Source organism: Vanessa tameamea, chromosome 4, assembly GCF_037043105.1.
Source record: "Vanessa tameamea isolate UH-Manoa-2023 chromosome 4, ilVanTame1 primary haplotype, whole genome shotgun sequence".
Classification (NCBI taxonomy): Eukaryota; Metazoa; Arthropoda; class Insecta; order Lepidoptera; family Nymphalidae; genus Vanessa; species Vanessa tameamea.
In genome coordinates, this window is record NC_087312.1 from 6835674 (window position 1) to 6858408 (window position 22735).

At 31.0% G+C, this 22735-nt stretch overlaps 2 protein-coding genes across 13 annotated transcripts; both read left to right on the forward strand.

The window, feature by feature from the left end:
- Nucleotides 1-1001: 1001 nt before the first annotated feature.
- On the forward strand, nt 1002-13569 carry LOC113394592 (transcription factor Dp-1). Of its 12 annotated transcripts, none has more exons than XM_026631973.2 (12): nt 1011-1092; nt 1352-1457; nt 1716-1837; nt 2150-2198; nt 2405-2490; nt 2562-2782; nt 3212-3380; nt 3995-4207; nt 4948-5096; nt 5338-5420; nt 5495-5578; nt 12434-13569. In XM_026631973.2, exons 2-12 carry the CDS (start codon nt 1442-1444, stop codon nt 12595-12597), a joined length of 1356 nt encoding a protein of 451 aa, XP_026487758.1. In that variant the 5' UTR covers nt 1011-1092; nt 1352-1441; the 3' UTR covers nt 12598-13569. The 12 variants fall into 12 exon arrangements, with proteins under 12 accessions (XP_026487760.1, XP_026487758.1, XP_026487752.1 ...); XM_026631967.2 differs by having other exon boundaries at nt 1352-1453; XM_026631970.2 differs by having other exon boundaries at nt 1028-1225.
- Nucleotides 13570-19486: 5917 nt separating this feature from the next.
- LOC113394594 (tRNA-dihydrouridine(20) synthase [NAD(P)+]-like) lies at nt 19487-21693 on the forward strand. The gene is made up of 6 exons (XM_026631980.2): nt 19487-19727; nt 19846-19984; nt 20273-20605; nt 20821-21108; nt 21179-21338; nt 21411-21693. The coding sequence occupies exons 1-6, from the start codon at nt 19574-19576 to the stop codon at nt 21687-21689; spliced, it is 1353 nt and encodes a 450-aa protein (XP_026487765.2). The 5' UTR covers nt 19487-19573; the 3' UTR covers nt 21690-21693.
- Nucleotides 21694-22735: the final 1042 nt, after the last annotated feature.

The window sequence follows — 22735 nt, forward strand, 5'->3', positions numbered from 1 at the left end:
TTTTCGAGTTTTTAACCGATGATCACGGGTTTAAGCCCAGGCTCACCAATCTCTATTGGAGCAGTTTAGTGGAATAAGGTCCAAACCTTCTACTCAAAAGGAAGAGGTGTTCTTAGCATAATATTGAGACATTTACAGATTGATTCTTTAATTTTTTTATCTTGAATATGTTAAATCTTCACCTTTTAGCCATCACTATGGAAATCACTATAAACATCACGTGCTAGAGGTAGTTAAGTGTACGGTACCAACGCCATTTTAAAATCTAAGATTCGTAATTGGGCAACATCGAATTGCTTCTAAGTTACTTTGTAGCGAAAAATATAGGATTTAAAAATGAAACCTTACCTCTATTGTATAGTTTAAAAAAAATAGAAGGATGTTGGTGACTATTGCCCATACTCATCAGTCATCGGCTGGGAGGCAGTTAGCGGGTACAGTAGGAGATGAACTATGTTAAGGAAGAACCTATGGTAATTAATTTATTAATAATAATAATAAAAATGAATTACTTTAATTTTGCCAAAAATGTATTAAAAACATAACATAGACGCATATGATATCTTACCTTAGTACAATATAATTAATATATAAGCAACATTAACATTCACACACTAAAAACACTCTCTGAAAATGGGTTGGTGGTACCATCTAAAAAGCAAATCTATCACCGAGCGAGCTTATTGTGTAAATTAAATAGCGCGCTTTCCTAGCTTCCCGTTACCCACTTCCGTTTCTTTTCAAAAAACACTCCCACTGATTACAGGAAACTACGAAGGCAGATGTTAGACATTAAAAATATTTTTATTACATATTTTTTGTGACATTTTATGCCTATTATTTATTGCTGAATACTATTTTAATAGATTATTCAATGATATTACTTTCTTTATCTTCCTACATACAACTTAGTTTAATTATTTCACAAACGTGATACTATAGACAACTTAAAAAATATAATTATGATCTGTGCTGTAAGATTAATTTTATCCGTCGGCCAATGTCACTGTCCGTTTCGCGCCTTTTCCGGAAATAAATCCGGCGGGGGTTTCTGGTTTTGAGTACACGTGAACAGCGTCATCCAATCAGCTGGTAAATTGTGAGGCCGGCGCTAAATTGTCAATGTTTTCTTTGCGTGCTTGTTTAGTATCTTGTAGTTTAAACTTATCCCAATATTAAAGTGAATTTATAAAGTGAGATACTGGCAGAAGCTAGATGACTTTAGGTGGTTCATTTTATAGAACGTTGACTATTACGATTTCTGACCTTCAAACTTATCCTAAATATTGTCGCCATTTTGACCATGCTATTTAAGACTGAGATAGTTTATTTTCATTTGTGTATTTCTTAGTTGCCCTAGCGAGATTTGTAAATGGATGCCCTATTTGAAGAAGGACTACGACAATGTCCCAGAATACTAGTATAGTAAATTTCCTAATACATGACGCCAATGGTTAGTAAGTAGCGACGCTGATACCGTCGATTTAGTTTTTTTTTTATTTTGATATTTACTGTTAGGCTCATTATGTTAATGTATAATAGATTTGCTAGATAAATACCATGTCATAGATTTTGGCGTCCCAACATTTCGGGTTTTCTATTCAAAAACCCTTTTTCTTCCATTATTGTTTCTAATTTAGCATATTTAACAAGCTTATGGTTGTTTAAATGTATTCAACAAATCTATGTATATCACTGGAAACTCTGTGTTTTAGGGCAGCCTCAAATGGTTAAAGTAGTACAAAATACGAACACTCAACCTATTGCTCAAATCAAAATCAAACAAAATCCTGTAAAAGTGTTTAAAGTATCTGCTACGAACGAGGGAAATAATCAAGTATGAAAACCATTTTCGAAACTTATTCATTTTTGTCATGATTAATTGTACAGTACATAAACTTAGCAGTGGTAAAATATAGTTTACAATTGTTAAAATGTAGTATGTACAATAAATGAGCAGAACTAAACTTTTTTTACATTCAATTTCTTAACAATTCTCTTATCATGAGTAAGATCTAAATGTTCTTTATTTTTCTTTACAATATATTTTCCTAAAAATTTTATTTTACAAATGTTCTGTCAAATTACTTAAAACGCAATCCAGTATATAAGCTTATGCTATTGCTACGATTATGATGATTCTTTTCAGACTCCAGTATATCAACCTATCAAATTAACTGGGATTAAGTGTGCTTCAAGTAAGTCAATTTAATTGAAGTTGAAATATATGCTATTGCCTTTGATAATTTACATAGAAAATTTTCCCATAATGTTTTAAAATAATATCAAGGCATAAGAATTGAAAAAAAAATTTATCCAAACCTTGTATAATTATAATCATCCTGAGTTCTATTAATAATGAATAATTGTATGTCATCAGTTGATATTGAGTATATAATTTCAGAATTAGTTCAAGTACCAGTTGACACTTTGGCTCGTTTACAAAAGATCACACCTAAAACAGAACCAAAATCTCCATCACCTGATATTGTAAGTATTTTCAATGTGTTTCGTATTATAGCTTAGATATTTATGGTTTTCACATCATATTGTTTTTGTAGGTTAACAATCAAAACCAATTGACTGAACTTAAGGTAATCGAGCCTATACCAGAATTAGTGCCTATTTTGGCCAAATCAGAACCTGTAGATAACCTTGTAGATAGCAAAGGAATTGTACCTGATCTCACAGATCCTGCAGAAAATAAAGCTTGCTTACCCACAACTATGTCACATGCTTCAAGAAGAAGACATGACTCTGACAATGACCCTCCTGCAGAATAGTAAGTGCTATGTGTTATTCTGAGTATTTTTGTTTGTATGCAATAATAATATTAAGGTTATTATAAATTCATCAATTAACATGTTTAATCCACATATGTTTTGGTGGTAACTTTAAACAATGGTAATGTAATAAACATGGCTTATTATAAAATATAAAAGGATTTATCTGTAAATATGTAAAGTAATGATAACAATTTATTAAAGATATATTATACCTTTAAATGGGGATGTTAAATTGTGGTTCGAAGTTAAATCTTCATATTATATATAGATAATTGTAAGGTACCTAGTCTCAACAAGATATTTAGCATTTGATAACTATTTTCTCAGATCTATATAGTTTGTCATGTTAATATAATATCTAACAGCTTTTCAAACAATAGATACATTACTTCTTACCAAACTTATGAATGTTTGATTTCTTTCAGCACTACAAAGAGGCGTAAACATGCAGACAAAGTTGGTAAAGGTTTAAGGCATTTTTCAATGAAAGTCTGTGAAAAAGTGAGAAATAAAGGGTTTACATCATACAATGAAGTAGCAGATGAATTAGTACTAGAATTTGCAGCTGGAATGCATGGTTCTGCTGACAGCCAAGTATGTATTTTTTTTGTATGACAGTTTGACACTTTCGTATAAGACTATTAACAAGTGTTTGATCAAGTTTAAATACAATATATATGGCATTGTTAATATCACCTGTTTTATTACAATAGGTACAGAAATATGTTTTACAGCTAAATACCACACATGAAAAAGCAGTTTCTAAACAGAGCTAGCACTTGACTAAAATTAAAATACCTTTATCTTGTCACATTTTTTACCTTAAATATCATGCAAATAAAATCAATCAAAACCTTAGTTTTGTAAATTGATATATGAGTATCTGCAATGGCAAAATTACATATCATAAAATACTACTACTACTATATACTAATACATAGGTACTAAAAGGCACAAAAGAACTTGACTATTTTGTTAAAAATGCTTTATACATAAAAACATTTCATCCTATATCTATTATTTACATATTAGTAAAGGGATTTGCTCTGCATGTCCCTTATTTAGACAATGCTTCCTTAAATAACAAAAATTAAAATGTTTTATTTTAAAACAAACATTTGCTATACATTTTTATACCAGTCAATCAAGTCAATCAATAGGAAGCAATGCTAAGTTAAAATGTAACTCAGAGAAACTAACCTTTGCAGCAATATGATCAAAAGAACATAAGGAGAAGAGTATATGATGCTTTAAATGTGCTAATGGCTATGAATATTATATCAAAAGAAAAGAAGGAAATCAGATGGCTTGGGCTTCCAACTAATTCAGTACAGGAATGTACGGCATTAGAAAAAGAAAAGCAATCAAAACTTGAACAGATACAGAAGAAAACGCAACAACTACAAGAACTGATACTACAGGTGAAGAAATAATGTCGTAATGTTAATATTGTAGAGCTATATTTATAGGCTTGATAAAATGAGTTCACATACTTAGTGGCTCTTTAAGTTGTCCAGTGCACAGTTTTGTACGTAATTTGTTGTAGACCGCCTTCGTAGTCGAAACAAGGTATGCGAAATTTCAAAAATTACCTGAATGCGCGATACTCAACTTTCTACTCTTTCGAAAGTATCGGTTGTAAAAGTCCTGGTAATTATACTGGTAGCTAACCTAAATGAAAAAGTTTTTTAATGCATATTTGACTCAAAGCAAATACATTGTGTTTTTTTGTTACAATGCAATGTACATTAACAAATTTAATACTGTCCTGGGCACTTATTTGGTAGTACATGGTACAAATGTTACTATTATGTCTCTATTAAATGTTCCAAATAGAGCTGTGACCAGGGATGGATTTTCCTTGGAGCATAGGTGGCAAAATTTAGAGAATGCATATTTTGCATATGACATTTTTTTAGAAGTCTCTTATTCTGTGAGCCTGTTGACTGTCAAATATACAAAAAAGTGTACATGTAAATATGTTTAGAACATTTTTATTTTTTACTTTTTACACAAATATTTACATTTTAGTTAGAAAATTGCTATATGGTAAGATTTGTTATTAAAATTATGGTTTGTTATGGGATTATAAAAAAATATAATATGATATATTCATACATCTATAATAGAATTAATGTAATTTCAATATTTTACCTTACAGCATATCTCATTTAAAAGTTTAATAGAAAGGAATAAAGATGCAGAGAATAAGGGTATAAAACCCTCTCCATCATCAGCCATACATTTACCATTTATAGTAGTAAATACAAGTGACAAAGCATTAATTGACTGTAGTATTTCTAATGATAAGTGAGTATTTTTGATATAATTTTATTGATTTAAAAACAAAAGTAATCTTATATGACATTAATAAACAATTTAGAAGTTACTTTTATTTTAAGAATATAATTTTATTGTTCTTTGAAATTGAGCCTGAAGATAATATTACTATGTTGAAATAACTGGACACTCCATAATTCTCAAATTAACAATTTTTGTGGAGATATGGATAGTATTGGTCATTAAATATTTTTCTTCCTTCATTTTTCAGGACAGAATATATGTTTAACTTTAACAAAAGGTTTCAAATACATGATGATATTGATATATTAAAAAGAATGGGGCTCTTATTTGGTTAGTTTTTTTTTTCTAATAAAAAATATAAATGATTAACTATAATTACAATAAAAATTCCATTAATATTTCAGGATTAGACAAAGGTGAATGTACAGAAGAAGATATTGAGAAAGTTAAAAGTATGGTACCAAAGTCATTAGAAAGTTATGTGGAACGTAAGTATACTTTTCTCCTATTAATAAATATAACTTGTAACTAATGTCAGTAAAAAAAATATTTATAAATGACTGATCTCTAGTGCTATCACATTCGTGTTTAGATATTATGGTTAGAATAATAGATATTACTCTTATATTTTAATAGCTCACTGGTAAATTGGCTTGTGTTAGATTCTATTTTTTATCAAAGGACTGAAGTAGTTCGCCTTCAATCTTCCCGTTGTGTTAGCATAGGATTGTGTCAAAGACCTGTCTTTTTTGTTTTTTACCATTGAAAAATATATATAGTATATAAATTCAATTGCAATCAACTGGACAGCTTGCGTATACTACTGTGACGACCCGTCTGAAGATTGTATCAGGGTACTCATACACCTCCCAGTCCAAAGCCCGTATTTATGCCGCACATTTTCTGCGCATATCTTCGACGTCTTCGGCAAAGCAAGTCGGCTGCTGCTTCAGCAAGTCGGCTACTGCTTCAAAATCGCTGAAGGAAGTGGTTGCTTCAGCGATTTTGATTAAGCTATTATAAAACTGTTGACTATCACTAGAAATATCATTTTTTAAATTGTTGCAAGTGCATATATTTCAGACCAAATTACAAGTCTGAAGTATAGGCTCAAAATATCGCTTTGTGCTCGACCTGCGACAGAAATTCATCTCCTTTGGTTTCTCTCCGAGTCTCCCTTTTTTTCCGGCCACAATATTATACAGAATTGATTAAAAGTAGTCTTTATCATTTCTTGCGTTAAATGTAAACAAAATATTACTTTGCTTACATACGACGATCTAAATATAACATGCAGTATCGGGGTGTTTGTGATTAGCCATTATAGCAGTATCATCAGCAAATGTCGCAGTTGTAATACCCTCTATTTCTGGTAGGTCAACCATGTTGATTATATACAGTAATGGACTTACCACAGACCCCTGCGGTATCGCTTTATTTGGAACAATCTTTCAGTTAAATAGGATATCAGCAGATAGTAACTATGAGATAAATAGTTTATTATTTTTTAAATGCCATTATGCCATACACGGGCAAAGGCCTGCTGGACATCTAGGAATACAGAGGCACAATATTCCTTTTCTTCTTACGTCTTCCTTATTATATCACAAACTATATGGACCTGTTCAATAGGTATAGCTTTTTTAATTCTAGAAAAGCGTAGATTCTTTGCAATTCTCAAAGATTTTAGACTGAATGGGCAACAGGCTGATTGGCCTGTAAGATGTTACTTCGTTAGGTGGTTTACCCGCTTTGTGAATCATAAAAAATTGTGGTATTATCAATATCATGAGGTGATTTCAAAGCAGTTTTTAGAACAATCTTTTCATCAATTAACTTTGAATGATTCCAAATCAGTGAACTTATTGTATAACTGTTGAGTGATCCGAAGAACTGTCATAGCATGGTTTTCGTTTCACATAGTGTCTAGAAATTCCTTTTATAACAAAGAAATCTAACAAATCGGAGACGTTGGGATAACTAAGCCAGCATGTACGTTCTGCAGTACCGTACAAAGATCATTGGCTTTTTGGGCTTATCCTCAACTGTCTTCGTCTGGCAAAGTCGTAAGTCTTGAACCTCAATTTAAATGTTTAGCGTTTAAGCCGCTTTCCATTACAAAACGACTACCGAATGATTTGAAGTAATCTGTAAACATAACCTCGTCTACTTTATGTTTTTCGGACAGTGTACGGCAGAAACATTTATAATAAGTCCGGTTTGATCTTCAATTGAAATAGTCGTGGTCTGGATATGTTCTGTCGCATACTCTGGCATTATATGATGTTTGATAGAATTTTTAACAATTAGTACAGTTACCGCATGACCTGTTCCGTCGGGTTTTGTAAGGTAACATCTACAGTTTTTGAAATATATGCATTTAAAATATATGCTCTCATACTCATCTAATACTCATTTGTTGTAAGATTGTCTTTTTCGCATTGCTTTAAAATGATTTTAGTAGTAACTTATTATTACCGCGATGCAGTGTTTCAGTGTACGTTTTTTTTCTGGTTTGACTCTTGTTGTTATCTGTAAGTTCTTTTATATTATTGATACTATTAATATTAGAAGGTTAAAATGCCACAGGTTGGTTTGGTTTGCTTCTTCGGATCAGAAAATCTTTGTAGACTTCACAATCTTTGTATGAGATGCTGGATAATATCCGGTTTCGTTTTTTTACAATCTGAGGTCTTATCGGTCTGTCCACATTTAACATAACGGTAAGGGCGCATGCAGTAGTTCTTTGTGGCATTAGACTATGGATTTTTTCTTCTTCGAATCCTCTATTATAACAGACTGAAGATAAAAAGGATTATTGATAATTCAACGTATTCCCGTTAGGAGGTGATAGGGGCGATTATTTTCTATAATTTTAACCGCATACGCATACTGCAAAAGTGAACCATTTTTGAGCTATCACAGCTGTTTTTAAGCTTTTTGAAAATAAGTCAAAAACGCAACTTCAAAAATGTATAAAAAAAAAAGTAACAATTTAAATTTTTTTACTTGTGATTTATAAAGACGATATACCAAGGGTTGTTTATTAATATTAAAACAATAATAATGGTCCAAATTTAAAAATGCGAAACGGAAATCGATATTATTTCCTTTTTTTTCCACAAAAATGTCTTAAAAACCAAAAAACACTGTGGCCAAAGTGGACAAGGTCATCATCTACTTCTAAAGAAGAGGACTTTTGGCATTGGATTTTCCTATAGACATTAGATTTGGATAGTCACAATCAGGATGCAGATCTTGGTCGTGAGATAAACAAGTTAGGGTGAAAAGTTAGGGTGCACAACAAGTGCAAGGTTTTTATGATTGCTGCTAGTAGCATTAACACAGAGGCCAGAGGTCAATCGGATCACATGACATAAAACAATCATTATCAGACATATTTTTTGGATAATACATTTAGTATTCCACCAAGACACTACAACCACATTTTAAGTTTGGATTAAATTTAAAGATTTTTTTTTGTATCCTAGATGCTTTCTCCCTGTCCCATCCTATTTTTAGCTGTTAGCTTTTGCTTTTTCTCGATCTTGTCTGTTTCCCAACTTCGGCCTCAGTATCTATCTCATGGAACCAATCAAGATGATCTGATGATTCGATTGGCTGTACATTTGTGATTTCTGATGGTGGAACATAATCAGGGTCAACGACAAAATCATCTGACGAAAAAACGATCATTGACTCCGTAATAACATTCAAAAGACCTGACGAGCTAGGGACGATTTCGAAAACTCTAGTCAAAGTATTACAGTCAGTAAAATAATTTTCAACATTAGAAGTTGCATATGGGATTTGTTCAACAGGGTTTTGAAATGAGCGCATGTTACTCGCTTGCAATCTGTCCAAAATATGTTTTTTTATTAATAGGTTCCTCTCGTTGTTTTTGAAGCTCTTGTAAAGTAACAATATTACTATTGATGTCCGCATCTCTCTGTGCTCCGGACTCATCAACACCTGACTTTTCTTTCATGGTTGTCTGATTGTGAAAGTAATGAATATTTAAAAGTAACAGTAACTGTAATTGTCCCAACGGTAGACAAAAGCAGGAGGCGTGTTTTATCAAAAATACTTTGAAATATTCTTTAATTTTTATTTAAAAAAAATGTAGAAACAAATCTGCGTAAGTAACTAATACACAATGTAAAAATATAAATTCTAAACCGCTTAATTGCCAGTACATCTATTAGTGCAAATTTTAGTAAGGCATGAAATGATTTTAATGATTCTAAAATGTAAATAAGTTAATCAAGAAATAAACATTCAAACATTATAAAAACTCACCGATCAGCTTTGTACTTGCTATAAAAATACTTTTATTTTACGGAGCGCCACACAAAAACACTACGTCTTTTCGTTATGTTTGCGAATAAACACTGCATTTTGGGTTAGTTTGCGAATAAACACTGCATTTTGGTTATTTCAACGTAAACGCTCTCGCAAATCTTATAAGTCGTGATTGGATGCTTTTGGATAAGTGTTATACCAAACTGTTAATGTGGATCGGAACCAATCGTAATCGTTATCCTCATAGCCACGAAATTTTATCTTATTGTATTTCTGCGGCATTATTCAATGTTAGTTGTTGTTGATGTTTCATGGTATTGAGGTATCAACAGAAAAAAAACCTTTAACATAGAAAGAAGGATCGTTATCCCTCTATCACTCATGAACTGGGATTTATTTGATTTATTAGATTGGAAATGATACCAAAAATAAAATAGACGTTATTTTAGTTTTTTTTTTTATTATTTCAATTATTTCCAAATAACAATGCAAAAATAGAGTGTTGCTAGCAAGCAACACTGAGGTAAGGGGTGAAAATCTATACCTAATTATAATAGTAGTATGGCAACATAATGACATGTTACGAAAGATTGAAGTTTCTGAAGCAATTCTTGGTTTTTGTGTAGTATAAGGCTACTCTGCATTTTTCACGCATGTTATGAGTAAGTTCAACACAATTTGGGAACTTGCATCTCATTTTTTTATCAGACCATTGTAGCCAGTGTCCAATCGTATCTTGTCAAACTGCTTTCGGAGGCACATACTGAGCAATGCCTTTGTCAAAGGACAAAAGTTTAGAATTGCGGTCTCCGGTGACCGTCGTCTAGAGATATACTAGGCTTCAAATCCATTTTGCAAAGGGTCACAGCAACCTCCAGACGAAAATCCGCTGATGATATGCAGCCTGAATGAATACTTTTTTCTTTATAAACACCTTTTGTAATGTGTCTATGCATTGGATACCGTGACATCCAAATAATGATAAAATAGTCGTGGTATGATGCTGTCAAGAAGATTAACGCCACCCATATGGCGATTATACTCTCCAACCACTTATTTTCTCTTCTTGGGACTTTATTATACGCCGTATTCAAGGCGTATTTTGCGTATCCGATTCGTGTTCGGGATTCCTCCTAGGCAGATCTTCGGTATTGTCATTGAAATGCAAAATTTGAAGCACTTTTTCAAATTTGTTCATTGTAATGGTTTCCTGTATAAAAGGTGTTGCAAGTATGGCATCACAGTGGTTGGTAGCTCTAGGTGATTGGTTTAGAGACATTAGATATGCTATATCTATAAACCACCTGACGTCCTCCTCAGAAACCCAAAAAATAATGTTAGGATTTTTCAGAACTTGATATATATTATTCTCTTCTCCATCTGCACCATTATTTAACGCAAAACCAATGTTTTTATCATTATGGAGTCACTTACGAGATATTCGGAAATATAAAAAAACATCAATAAGTATTTGACGCCTAATGTAGCTTACGGGCAACAAACACAATTTGCCAAAAAAAACTATGTAAAACAAAAAAAATATTCAAAAATAATATTACACAATAAAGCAAAAACACTTACCTTTATAATTTATCAAAAACAGCAACAAAAGACAAGTATATCTATTTTTAATCACTTTTCGAAATCTCAACTCGCTAAACACTAGTCTTCATTTGAAACAAGTAACGCCATCTAGTTACAATTTTGGTACTAGTTCCTTAGTCCGGAATTTAGCCTACGGGTTACAATGCGTGATCACGTTAGGAAATCAATTATATTAAAACTTAAGGGCTTTGAACAGTATGTTGCCTACAGTCTGCACTATGCTACAGAGGGTTGGTTATAAATACCAAAGAACTTTATTCCACATTAGGTAATGGATTGAGTCCCATCATAATTAATATTCCTAAATAAGCACTGATATCCTCATCTGTTATGTCAGACCAGTTTTTGCTCGATTGTTGGTGTGCATATTTATTGGTCTGTTCGGCATTTTTTGCTGTAAGATAACTCGGCATAAAATGTTAAATATTTGAATAGGTTGTGTTTTATGAGTATATATGGACTGGGGTATCATTTTATTCGAGAAGTCTGGAATGCAATGAATATGATCTTCAATTTTCCACTCACGAGGATTATTGTTGAGCCTTTCTATTCTCTCAATTCTAATAGCGGTTCTTGCAAGGATTGGTTGATTGTTTGAAACTGGTTCCGTTTGTTCATTCGATAGAAGCAAGGATGGTGTAGCAAAGCAAAGCGGTGACACAGAAGCTGTACTTGTTGGGTTAATTAGTAAAGGCAGAGACGAAGTATGTGGTGGTAAAGAAACAGAAGTACATTCGTTGGATGATAAAGGCCCTTGTAAAATTTCTATGAGTGAGGATGTAGGTAGCTCCGCTTTGTTTGGATTTTGATTTGGTACGGGATCTATAGTTTGTTTTCCAAATATTTTCTCTAAGCGTCTTTCAACTAAATCTTCTGAATTTATACTGTAAAATGAATCCGTTGGACTTATCAGGCTATCGCCATAAATATCGTCATCATCAGTATCGATGTCCGATAAATTAGAAAGATTTTCTAAAATATTTTCAAGCACTTTATGATTTATCATTAATAATTTTGCTTCTTCTAGAAGACATGATCTAAAGTAATTGAAACAAACATTTTAAAAATAAACTAAATTAATTGACAAAAATAAAAAAATCGACAAAAATAAACCCCTATTTTTTATATATAGTGACGCAAAATGGGAGTTGGGGACGGACAAAGGGAACTATTTTCCCACTTTACAGAATAAATTTCAAATGAAACAAAACCACACAAATACTACGTTTTTGCATTGAATATCATAACAACGTTACACAGAATATAATAAATTAGTACATAACGAATCAAATATCTACTTACCAGAATCTTTAAACAGCTGTAATTAAAATATTGTTGTATGTTAACTGAGTGATTAAGAAGAACATACTTAAATAAAAATCCATTGCATAATTATTATCATATTTTGCGTTACTGTAAAAATATATTTTTTATAGAAATGGGTAGAGGAGTAAATAATACTCTATCAGATATTCTTGATGACGAAGATATTGAAGATGTTGGTGATGAAGAAGACACACTAGAAGGCGAGGTTGAAGCAGATGAACAGGAAGTGGAAGGAAACGATTATAGTGAAGACAGCAGTGATGTAGATGTTTAGCAACACGCCGTATGCATTTTCTATCACTATAATATTTGTACTGTATATTAGAGGTCAAATTTTTCAGAGTATGCCGTTATTTTTTGATCGCAATATGAATTGTTGGTAAAAATTCGTAAGGACTATGAATACTTTGTATATAAAGTTAGCGTTATATGTCATCAGTAATGCTTTCAGAAAACACTAATAATTAATACAAATTGCAAAAATATATGTGTACATATCATAATAAATATTTGAATAAACATTTAAAATGTTTGTATGCATGAATTCTATGCAATCGTAAACAATACTTATTGTTTAATATGATGTTATAATGTGTATTATAAAAACATTTTCAAAAATTATATTTACATGTATAAGTGTATAAAAATATAATAATTAGAAAACACCCAAGGTCCATTTTTACAGATTGTACAAAGAAACTTTAAGAATCTCGACTGTGAACATTGTTTTATATTTATTGCAAAAATTATGTTTAATGAATTTTGCCCAAATATGTATAGACTTCAAGAAAATGAATAGAATTGGCTATGATGACATAATTTCGCCATTTTGTTTAAATAGTTTTCTTGGCAATTTTGATTTAATATTATCTATATGAAGTATAGATATTTGCTTAATGTCTAATGTAAATATAAAATTATGTGTAAAATATAAACATTACTGATGACACTAACAAAGTGTTAATGCTAAAGTTTTTATTCAATATTAATTTGCTACATATGTTTATTGTTAGTGTTTGATTTATGTATGTTACTACCATAACATATTTTGTATTCCGGCAAAATAAAGCTTTTTTACGTTTAAAACTTGATCTCACAATGAAAAGTGTAACATAAAAACTTGCACAAGAAGAGAGAATTTCTCAAAATTGAATTAAAAAAGATGTCCAGTTTTAAAAAAATCTATAATTTACATTTCAAATTTGGAATTGTTTAAAAAGACGAAAATAAAATAGATTTAAATAAATATTTGGATTTTTTAATGACAATCTACTCAAAAGCCCTTATTAACCTCATTTTAAAGTCTATTTATTTAATACGATAATATAAAAAAATATATATAAAATTAATCATTAGAAATATTTAATTATAGAGAAAATCTTAGTTTTAGTAAAAATTAATAACTTTAGTATTGTTTTCTCACAAAGAAATGGTTACAGAATACTTTCTTATAGTAGTTGTTCTATTAAGGGGACTACATGAGCTAAATGCAAGTTTTATAATGAAAAAAAAGTATGATAATCTTCAGGATATATGCTAGTTATTTATTATTTTGAAAGCATGATGTAATTAATTTGGTACGATAGAAAAAATTCACAAAGTTACCTCTAAAAAATCTTTTAACAAATAATAACTATACTTATATACATTCAATAATTCTGGTTTTTTGTCAGATTATTCTACAAGCAATAAACTACTTTACCTCTGTGTCACTTTTTTAGTAAAATCAATAGATTTTTTTAAAATCTGATATTCTTATTTTCGAACAAAATGCGTACGCATGTGTGCGTAAACGCCGTGTTCATTGCCGGCCTAGGCCTGATGCTATATAGACGTGTCGATCATTTCGCCGCATCATTACGTTACGAGATATTTTTTTGTAATTTTGAATTCATAATTGTAAATTCATTGTTTCATGTTTTCTTATAATAAATATTATTCTTTCTTGTAAATAAATATATTAAGTTAAAATAGTGTAGTAGTAATTAGGCATTTGTTTTTTATTATATTATTTGTTATAAATTTTAATTGTGTAAATATGGGAAATAAAGTGAAACGCGTGAGGAAAACTAAAAAACGTTTATATAAATTAAGCGCCGAACATACATATGAACGATATTAAAAGGTAAGAGTATTTAATTAGTACACATATTTTTTTTTATTAATTATGAATATTGAAAACATCTATTAGAAAAAATGTGCAATCGTTCGCATAGAATCAGATTTTTCGAGCTATTCTTTAAGTTTATATATATCTTGTAGTCCTCTTAAGGTGTTTCTGTGTAAGATCTGGGTATCTGTAGAAGATGCAAAGTTATCTGTGCGTGTGTGTGTGTTTTAGTGCGTGCGTGCGTGCGTGTGCATGTGTATAAAGGTGTTTGGGTAGTGTGCCAACCCCAATAATGTAGAATGGGCCAATGTCATCTTGGGATCAGAATCTGGTCGCTAAGCACTAAGTGTGCCACCAAGTCAGTAGTAACTATTAGTCTTAAGGTATGTTGTCATACATTATCAGTTTTGTATATAGATGAATGTAAACATATTGTGTTTGAATGGTCAAAGGGATTGATAAATTGGTTTATGGTATGGAAGTTATTGAATTATTATATAATAAAAACTAAATGTCTGATTATAATTTATTTTTTATAAAACTAAGTTAGAAAACAAACTAAAATTATTTCAGATCATCATCATCAAACAAATCTTCAAAATCTGCAACAAATATGGGATAATTAAAACATATTGTTTATACAATAATATCTACAAGTTAAGTTAAGTATAAACTTATAGTTTACTTAACTTATAGTTTGTTTAAACTTATAGTTATAGTAAATTTATAGTTAAATATTTTATATCACACTGATATCAATATTGAACTAATTTTACAATATTTTAGATTTCAAAATATTCCAGAACTTTAATTTATAACCAGTTAATTATGTTCTAAGGTAACCTAATTAATATAAGTATATTTCTGTACCCAAAAAAAGATTATGTGCTAACATGAGATAGCTAGTCTATTCCAATCAAAGTAGGAATAAAGATAAACAAACCTTAAATTTACAAATGCCACCAGATTTGCTAATAGCTCAGCTATATTGAGCACTACTAACAGTTATTTATAATATTGTTGACATTCAAAATGCAATTTTTTCACAAATATATAATTAACATCATAGACTATACAAGTTCTTGGCACATGATATTGCATCAATTCTATGTCATATATGTTTGTCTTGTTGTGGATAGAATAGACTATAGATGCAATGTTTCCAAGTCATAAACAAAATTCAGACTTATTATAAGCAGTGGCTCAATACTAGATATTCACCATTCAGGAAAAGGGGAACTTAACAAAATCTTACCATTAAAAAAATCAGCATGAACTGCTTTTTCATTAGCAGCTAAATCCATAAGAAGGTTAGAGGGACCCCCTGCCTACAAAGTAATTATTTGAAAAATATTAATAATATAATTAAAATAGTAACAAATAAATGGATTTTAAGTCCTTATTTATGATATATGTTGGTAGACAAGCAAATGGTCCACCTGATGGTAAGTGGTCACCACCACCGCCCATAGACAATGGTGCTGTAAGAAATATTAAACATTCCTTATATCAATGTGCCACCAACCTTTGGAACTAAGATGTTATGTCCCTTGTGCCTATAGTTACACTGGCTCGCTCACCCTTCAAACTGGAACACAACAATACTGAGTATTGTTGTTTGGCGATAGAATGTCTGATGAGTGGGTGGTTCCTACCCAGACGGGCTTGCACAAAGCCCTACCACCAAGTACTGATAATATCGTTTCATATAATTATCATTATGACATAATGGATATTATGTACTTTTCTCAAAACATTTTAATAGTAGTGCTGTATTATTTAATAGTTACTATGCCAAATTGTAATAATTGTCATACTTCTTCCAAGTCCATGTAGGGTCCAACACCTTCGGGAAACATTTCATCAGCAGCCACAGTTGGCTTCATTTTTTCGTATATGTAATTTGAACGGAAAGAAAAATCTTAGATAATTATTACTGGTTTACTTTAATGCCTTATTTTCTTGCTTAGAGAAACAATGTTATTTATCGTGATTGTTATGACAGTTGGTGACACTTGACAAGTGACATACAGAACAATAATAATACAGACAATACTATACAGAGTACAGCTTGACATGATATATGTTATTGTTAATAATGCTTTTAGTTGGTATTTGGGTTAAGAGGTGTTACTAACATTTTTACATCTTGTGAGTATTTACAGTTTTTTAATATTCCTTAGCTTTTAAATTTTATAAAGGAGGTTAATCCTTCTCCTGAACCCCTGATCCAGGTGGTTCAATAGAATTAGTTTCTGACACTCTCCACCCTCTCTGCCTGTTTCTAGTAAACTTTAAGGTGCTAATTAATTCATGAATTCCAACTCTAACATAAAAAAACTATAATACATCCGCCTACCGCAAATTCCTCGATTCTTCAAACAATATACACCCATCCATTCTACTCTGAAAGCCCTAAAAGTTATTCTGACGATGACAAGGTTCCTTTCATTGTGTCCCGAGAAGTCTGATCCAGCTTCAGGAAATTTTAATACGGGGTATTAAATTGGTCAATTTCTGGACTGGACAATGGAAGAACACGCAACATTACTCGAGTTTCCGTCTGGATGTGATGAAGTTTTGAAAATCAGACGGCTCTATAGAAAAACTGTAATGTAGTATAATACTACTACTATAATCATTACATACTATAAAACAAAGTCGTTTTCCGCTGTCTGTCCCTGTGTATGCTTGGACCTTTAAATTACACAATGGAATTTGATGCGGTTTTTTAATAGATTGATTGAAGAGGAAGGTTTGTATGTAAAATACACGCACAATATAGTAGAGAAACACTGATTAATTATTTTAGAGGTTTCTAAAGTGAAGTCGTATGTAAACACATTTTTGCCCCTAATTTGCAAACGCTGGCTGAACCCTATGAGATAGATCTAAATAATGTACTACAGTATTGTATACGTTAAATAGGTCTTCAAAAAAGTCCAAGATGGTATATCTCTTAGGGATAACCCGCAATAATAATTTTTTATCCTTTACTTTTTACGAAAAATAATGGCTTATTTTCGATGCGATTTTAAGCAATACATAATTAATCCTTATCCAATCGAGTACCGTAAATAATTGTACAGCATGTAATTTAAATGTATATTTTCGAAGATATTACAGATTTAGATTAAAATGCAAGGACATGCAGTTTAATGACAAAAAAGCTGAGAACGTTGTAAGACATTCTGTAGTATATTTAATATCAGCATTGCACGCGTGCGAAGCCGGGGCGGGTCGCTAGTGTAGTATAATATATAACCTATATAGTAATGAAGGTGTTACTACATTAGTTCCAACCCAATCTGTGGTAATCACATTTACAAATTATTCCAACAAAAGTGTTTTCCTACCATACTTCCTTCCTTTTGAAACATACAAAATCCCACAATCCAATGCCTTAATTGCTGCCGTTATGGTCCCGTTAAGCGTCAGTGTCGAGCTCAACCTAGGTGTTTTAAGTGTTCCGAATCCTACACAGGTGAGTCTTGTAATGTAAGTAAAGATAACGCCACTTGCTTGCATTGCTCGCTTTTATTTTATGACAAATAAAGACTGTCCTGAGATTTCATGCCATCAAAAATGTCATCTCTCAGGACAATATATCATATATTAAAGCATCCTACCGATACCTTCCTGTACGAAGATCCTATGCAGAAATAGCAAAAGGGATATTTACCAGTTCCCACTTAATCTCCGATTGTGCCAGGTAAACCCAACCCTACACCTAACAGGTCCAATCGCAAGACTGTTATCAGTAATCTTTGCACCAAGATCACCTCTTAGGAAAAGGTATGATAAACAAGCTCATCAATTCATCATAAGCAACTGTCCTTCTACTTCTCCTAATGGTTGTGCCCTCAATCAAAATAGGTATTCTTAAACCCTTCAATAACAATCCCGACTTCATAGAAATGCTAACAAAAATACTTCTTAGTATTATCTCGACCTTTATCGAAATCCTCTTAGCGTCCATTCCACCTAACCTCTCCAATTCTTGTTTCTCAATTATCCTGGAATGTCCTCTCATCCTCTTTAGGGTTATGACACTTACCTATCCTCCTTTCTCTAAATCCCCGATCCATTCCCTATCCAATCCAAATCCTTTATTAAAATATAAAATAAAATATCTTAACTGGTCTGCATATACTGAATTTGTTGATACCATGATCGACACCCTCTTTGTGTCACAAGAGTATGGAAATGAAATTTTTTGCTATGATATTTTCCTTAATAGCATTTTAACTGCAGCTGATCTACATTTCTCCAAAAACACATCTCAAAAAATTATTAGCTCTCCACCCCCTGGTGGGATGAGGAATGCAAACGATTACCTGAACCAAGACTAGAGGCTGAAGAATCCTACACATTGTAAATGTCTATGGATATTTTTAAGTAAGTTTAAGTATCAGAGAATCGACGCTAAATTAAAACAACAGATCTCAAAAAGTTCGTTGGATTCATTTTTGTGAATCCCTGAGTCCTCGTTTCTCTTCCTCTGCTGTTTGGTCCCAACTTAAGAAATCCGCCCATGCCTTATTTCTGCCAATCCTTCCTCAAATACTTTTTCTGAATGGTGGCAAGTCTCAATCTCGTTATGGTCGCTTCTGTAAAATGGCGTCACGCCGAAAACGGAAACCCTGCATAGCATGGGCTAACGCATCGGCGATAGTAAAAAAAAATTACCATAAAAAATCATAGTATAATAAATATTTAGAAAATGATGATTGGAGTATAAATTATATTTGAGAATTTATAAGTAAAAATATTTTTTTTTTTTTTAAGTTTAAACGTAATCGTTTCTACTAGTACATTGATGCTTTAAAAGAAAACCGTTATATTTATAGCGATTAAAAATATAACAGACGAAATCTTAACTTAACCTTACCCAAAAAGAGAGGCAGAGTAAACATCAATGTCAAAAAATATATTTAGACAATGTCATACGGTATAGTAATGCAGATGGAATGGTTAATGTTAAGAAATTAAAAAAATAGTGTGGATGACAATGAATTAATATCACAAATTTAATAAACTTAACGTATAAATTGTAACCTTTAAAACATATAATATTATATACAGTATAAGTTGATTTTATAAAGTTTATAATTGCTATTTATCTCTTAATATTAAAAATATGCTGTCTTATGAAAATAAGGTTATTCTTGCACCGATGGTGAGAATCGGGACGCTGCCCATGAGACTTCTAGCTCTTCGTTATGGTGCTGATATCGTATACTCAGAGGAATTAATTGACTGGAAATTTTTACGTTCTAAACGCAGGTATAATGGTATGGTTTTATCCTATATAAAATTATTGCTGCCAAAAGTACAATAATATGTCTTTGTATTTAGCTATAATTTATTTCGGCAATTTGTGAATATTTGTTTAAATAATTATTGTTTTAGATATTCTCAATACAACTGATTTTGTCGATCAAACTGATGGAACAATAATTTTTCGCACATGTTCAGAAGAAAAAAACAAAGTAGTTTTACAACTTGGTACTTGCAGTGCTGAAAGAGCTTTGAAAGTTGCCAAGCTTGTGTAAGTATTGAAAAACAAATTTGATAATTATGTAACAAAAAATATCTTATCAAATTATATTTATCAATTTATCTCATTATTATTATCAGTAAAAAAAAAAATGAATATAGGTGTTCTATCTATGATACCGGGTTAAGTTCTTTTGTCTTGTACTATTAGAGTAACTTGTTCTATAACTGTATGCTAGAAATAAATTATATTATAATACCAGTAATGTTTACACAAGATAAAGGAATGAAAAACAAAACAATTTATTTAATAATAAATTTTTTATTTGTTGTTAAACAGAGAAAATGATGTGGCTGCAATTGATATCAATATGGGTTGCCCCAAAGAATTTTCAATCAAAGGTGGAATGGGTGTAGCACTGTTACAAGATCTTGACAAAGCATGCTGTATATTAAAGACATTGGTAGATAATTTGTCAATACCAGTTACATGCAAAATCAGAATATTTGAAACACCAGAGAAGACATATGAAGTTGTTAAAAAGTTAGTAAGCACGGGGATAAAAGCAATTGCTATACATGGTAGAACTCGTGATGAGAGACCACAGCATGCAGTACATACTGACATTATTCGTTATATTGCAGAAAGGATATCCATACCAGTTATTGCAAAGTGAGTTCTTATACTGTCAATTGTTTTTTCTTAATAAAGATTCTGTTCCCTGGAACAAAGTGCCCTAGATGTCCTAATATTTATGATATTTTATATAATAATAAAGTTATGTATAGCCATTACATTTTTAATTTAATTAATATAAATTCTAGATCATAGACATTACTTGATTTCTTTGAATTAATTTTATTTATAAATCATATTTTTTATTACAGCGGTGGATCTAAGGAAATTGAAAAATATAATGATATTTTGAAGTTTAAAGAAATAACTGGATGTAAAAGTGTAATGCTCGCTAGAGCAGCTGAATGGAATTGTTCTATATTTAGAAAAGATGGAATGCTTCCAATGGATACAGTGATAACTGACTACCTCAAACTTTCTGTTGATTATGACAATTCCCCATCTAACACAAAGTATTGTATTCAAAATATTTTGAGAGAATTGCAAGAAACACCAAGGGGAAGAAAATTTTTAGAATGTCAAACTTTAGAGCAAATATGGTAAATTTGAAAACTGAGTGTAGTTTTGTGATTAAATATTTAATGTATAAATCAATATTTATCTTTCTAGTGCTTTATGGGATTTAGACAAATATTGCCAAGAAAAACAGAGTCTATACCAAAAAATGGGCATTCAAGGAAGATGGCAAGTTCATCCAGATGAACTAGAGCCACCTTCTAAAAAAGCCAAGATTGAAGAGATAAACTTAGAAGATGTTATTCAAATGAAGGTCAGCAACTGAATCACACAATTATGACTTGGGTTTTAGTGCAATTATTAAAATATATATTTATTTTTATAGGTATGTTTTGTAAGAGCTAATTTTAATGACCTGAATTTACCAAAATCACAATTACATGCCTGGGCTGGAAAAAATGGAATTAAATTACCTCTTTACCAGACACATCAAGTAGAAAAATTATTTTGCTCAGTACTTACATTTAATGGCAAAAAATACACATCAACATTTTGGGAGAAGAATAAAAAGTTTGCTGAACAAGGAGCTGCATTAGTAGCTTTATTTCACCTAAAATTGATCACAGAAGAAGATTTGGTCAAACTTGGAAGTATAATAAAATAATCTTTGATGAACAAATGTTTTATTTTATTTTATAAAAAAACTAACATGGAAAATCACTGTTGTTTTTTCATCTTTTCTATACATTGCAAAAGTTGTTTATTTAAATCTTCTAGCTTGTTATTCAATTCATTTTGACGTTTTAAATCTTTCTTTAGGGTATTAAAATTCATGTAACATTTATAGGTATCATGCAATATACCTTCGTAAGTTGTGATTTTTAATTCCTCACTCGTTTGCTTAATTGCTGAACCACATATGTCATCTAATATATTTTGTGTAAAGGGCAATTTTGGTATTATATATTTAGAGGTATCCATGATGAAAATACTTGTTTTTTAATACTGAACGAATTTATATTAATCAGAAAATCTATTTAATATGTAATTCACTTTTCTCTATTTAACAATTCAAATCTAATTAATAGTCATTGCAATTTAGAAAATCTTAAAACATTCGAATGACAGAAGTTCTGTCACAGAACTTGACAGTTGACAGTGACTTTTTTTATACCGCTCGGATGTCTGGATAGTGGATAATTACAATTAAATTACTTCAAACATTGCTACCATAGAAAATAAGCAATTTACATTTTTAGTTTACAAAATGATATTAGTTTATTTGTGTAAAAGTTAATGTGCTGTGTTAAAACTGAGCGAATTTAATGTTGCTACAATATTCCATACTTTTGATTTTCACATTTTTAAAAGAAAATATAAAAAAAAATTCATAAGAAAATTTGAAAAAAAAAAAAAAAAATTAATTTGGGTATTTAATCGGAGCTGCTTTTCCATAAAGTTTGCGCTTAAATGAGAGCTATATTTTTATTGAAAATAAACAAAGAATGTTAACTATGACAACTTTATGTATTGACAAGAGATGTCGCTACTTACATCAATATAGTAATATGGTTAAGACCTCGATAAATTTAACCTCTGAGGCACTATCAAAAGTCTTCATACTTAAAGTTAAATGTCAAAGGTCTCGCCTCCTTTGAAACGGAGTTTGACGATTATTCCACCATACTTTTTAATGTTCATGAGGCAGTA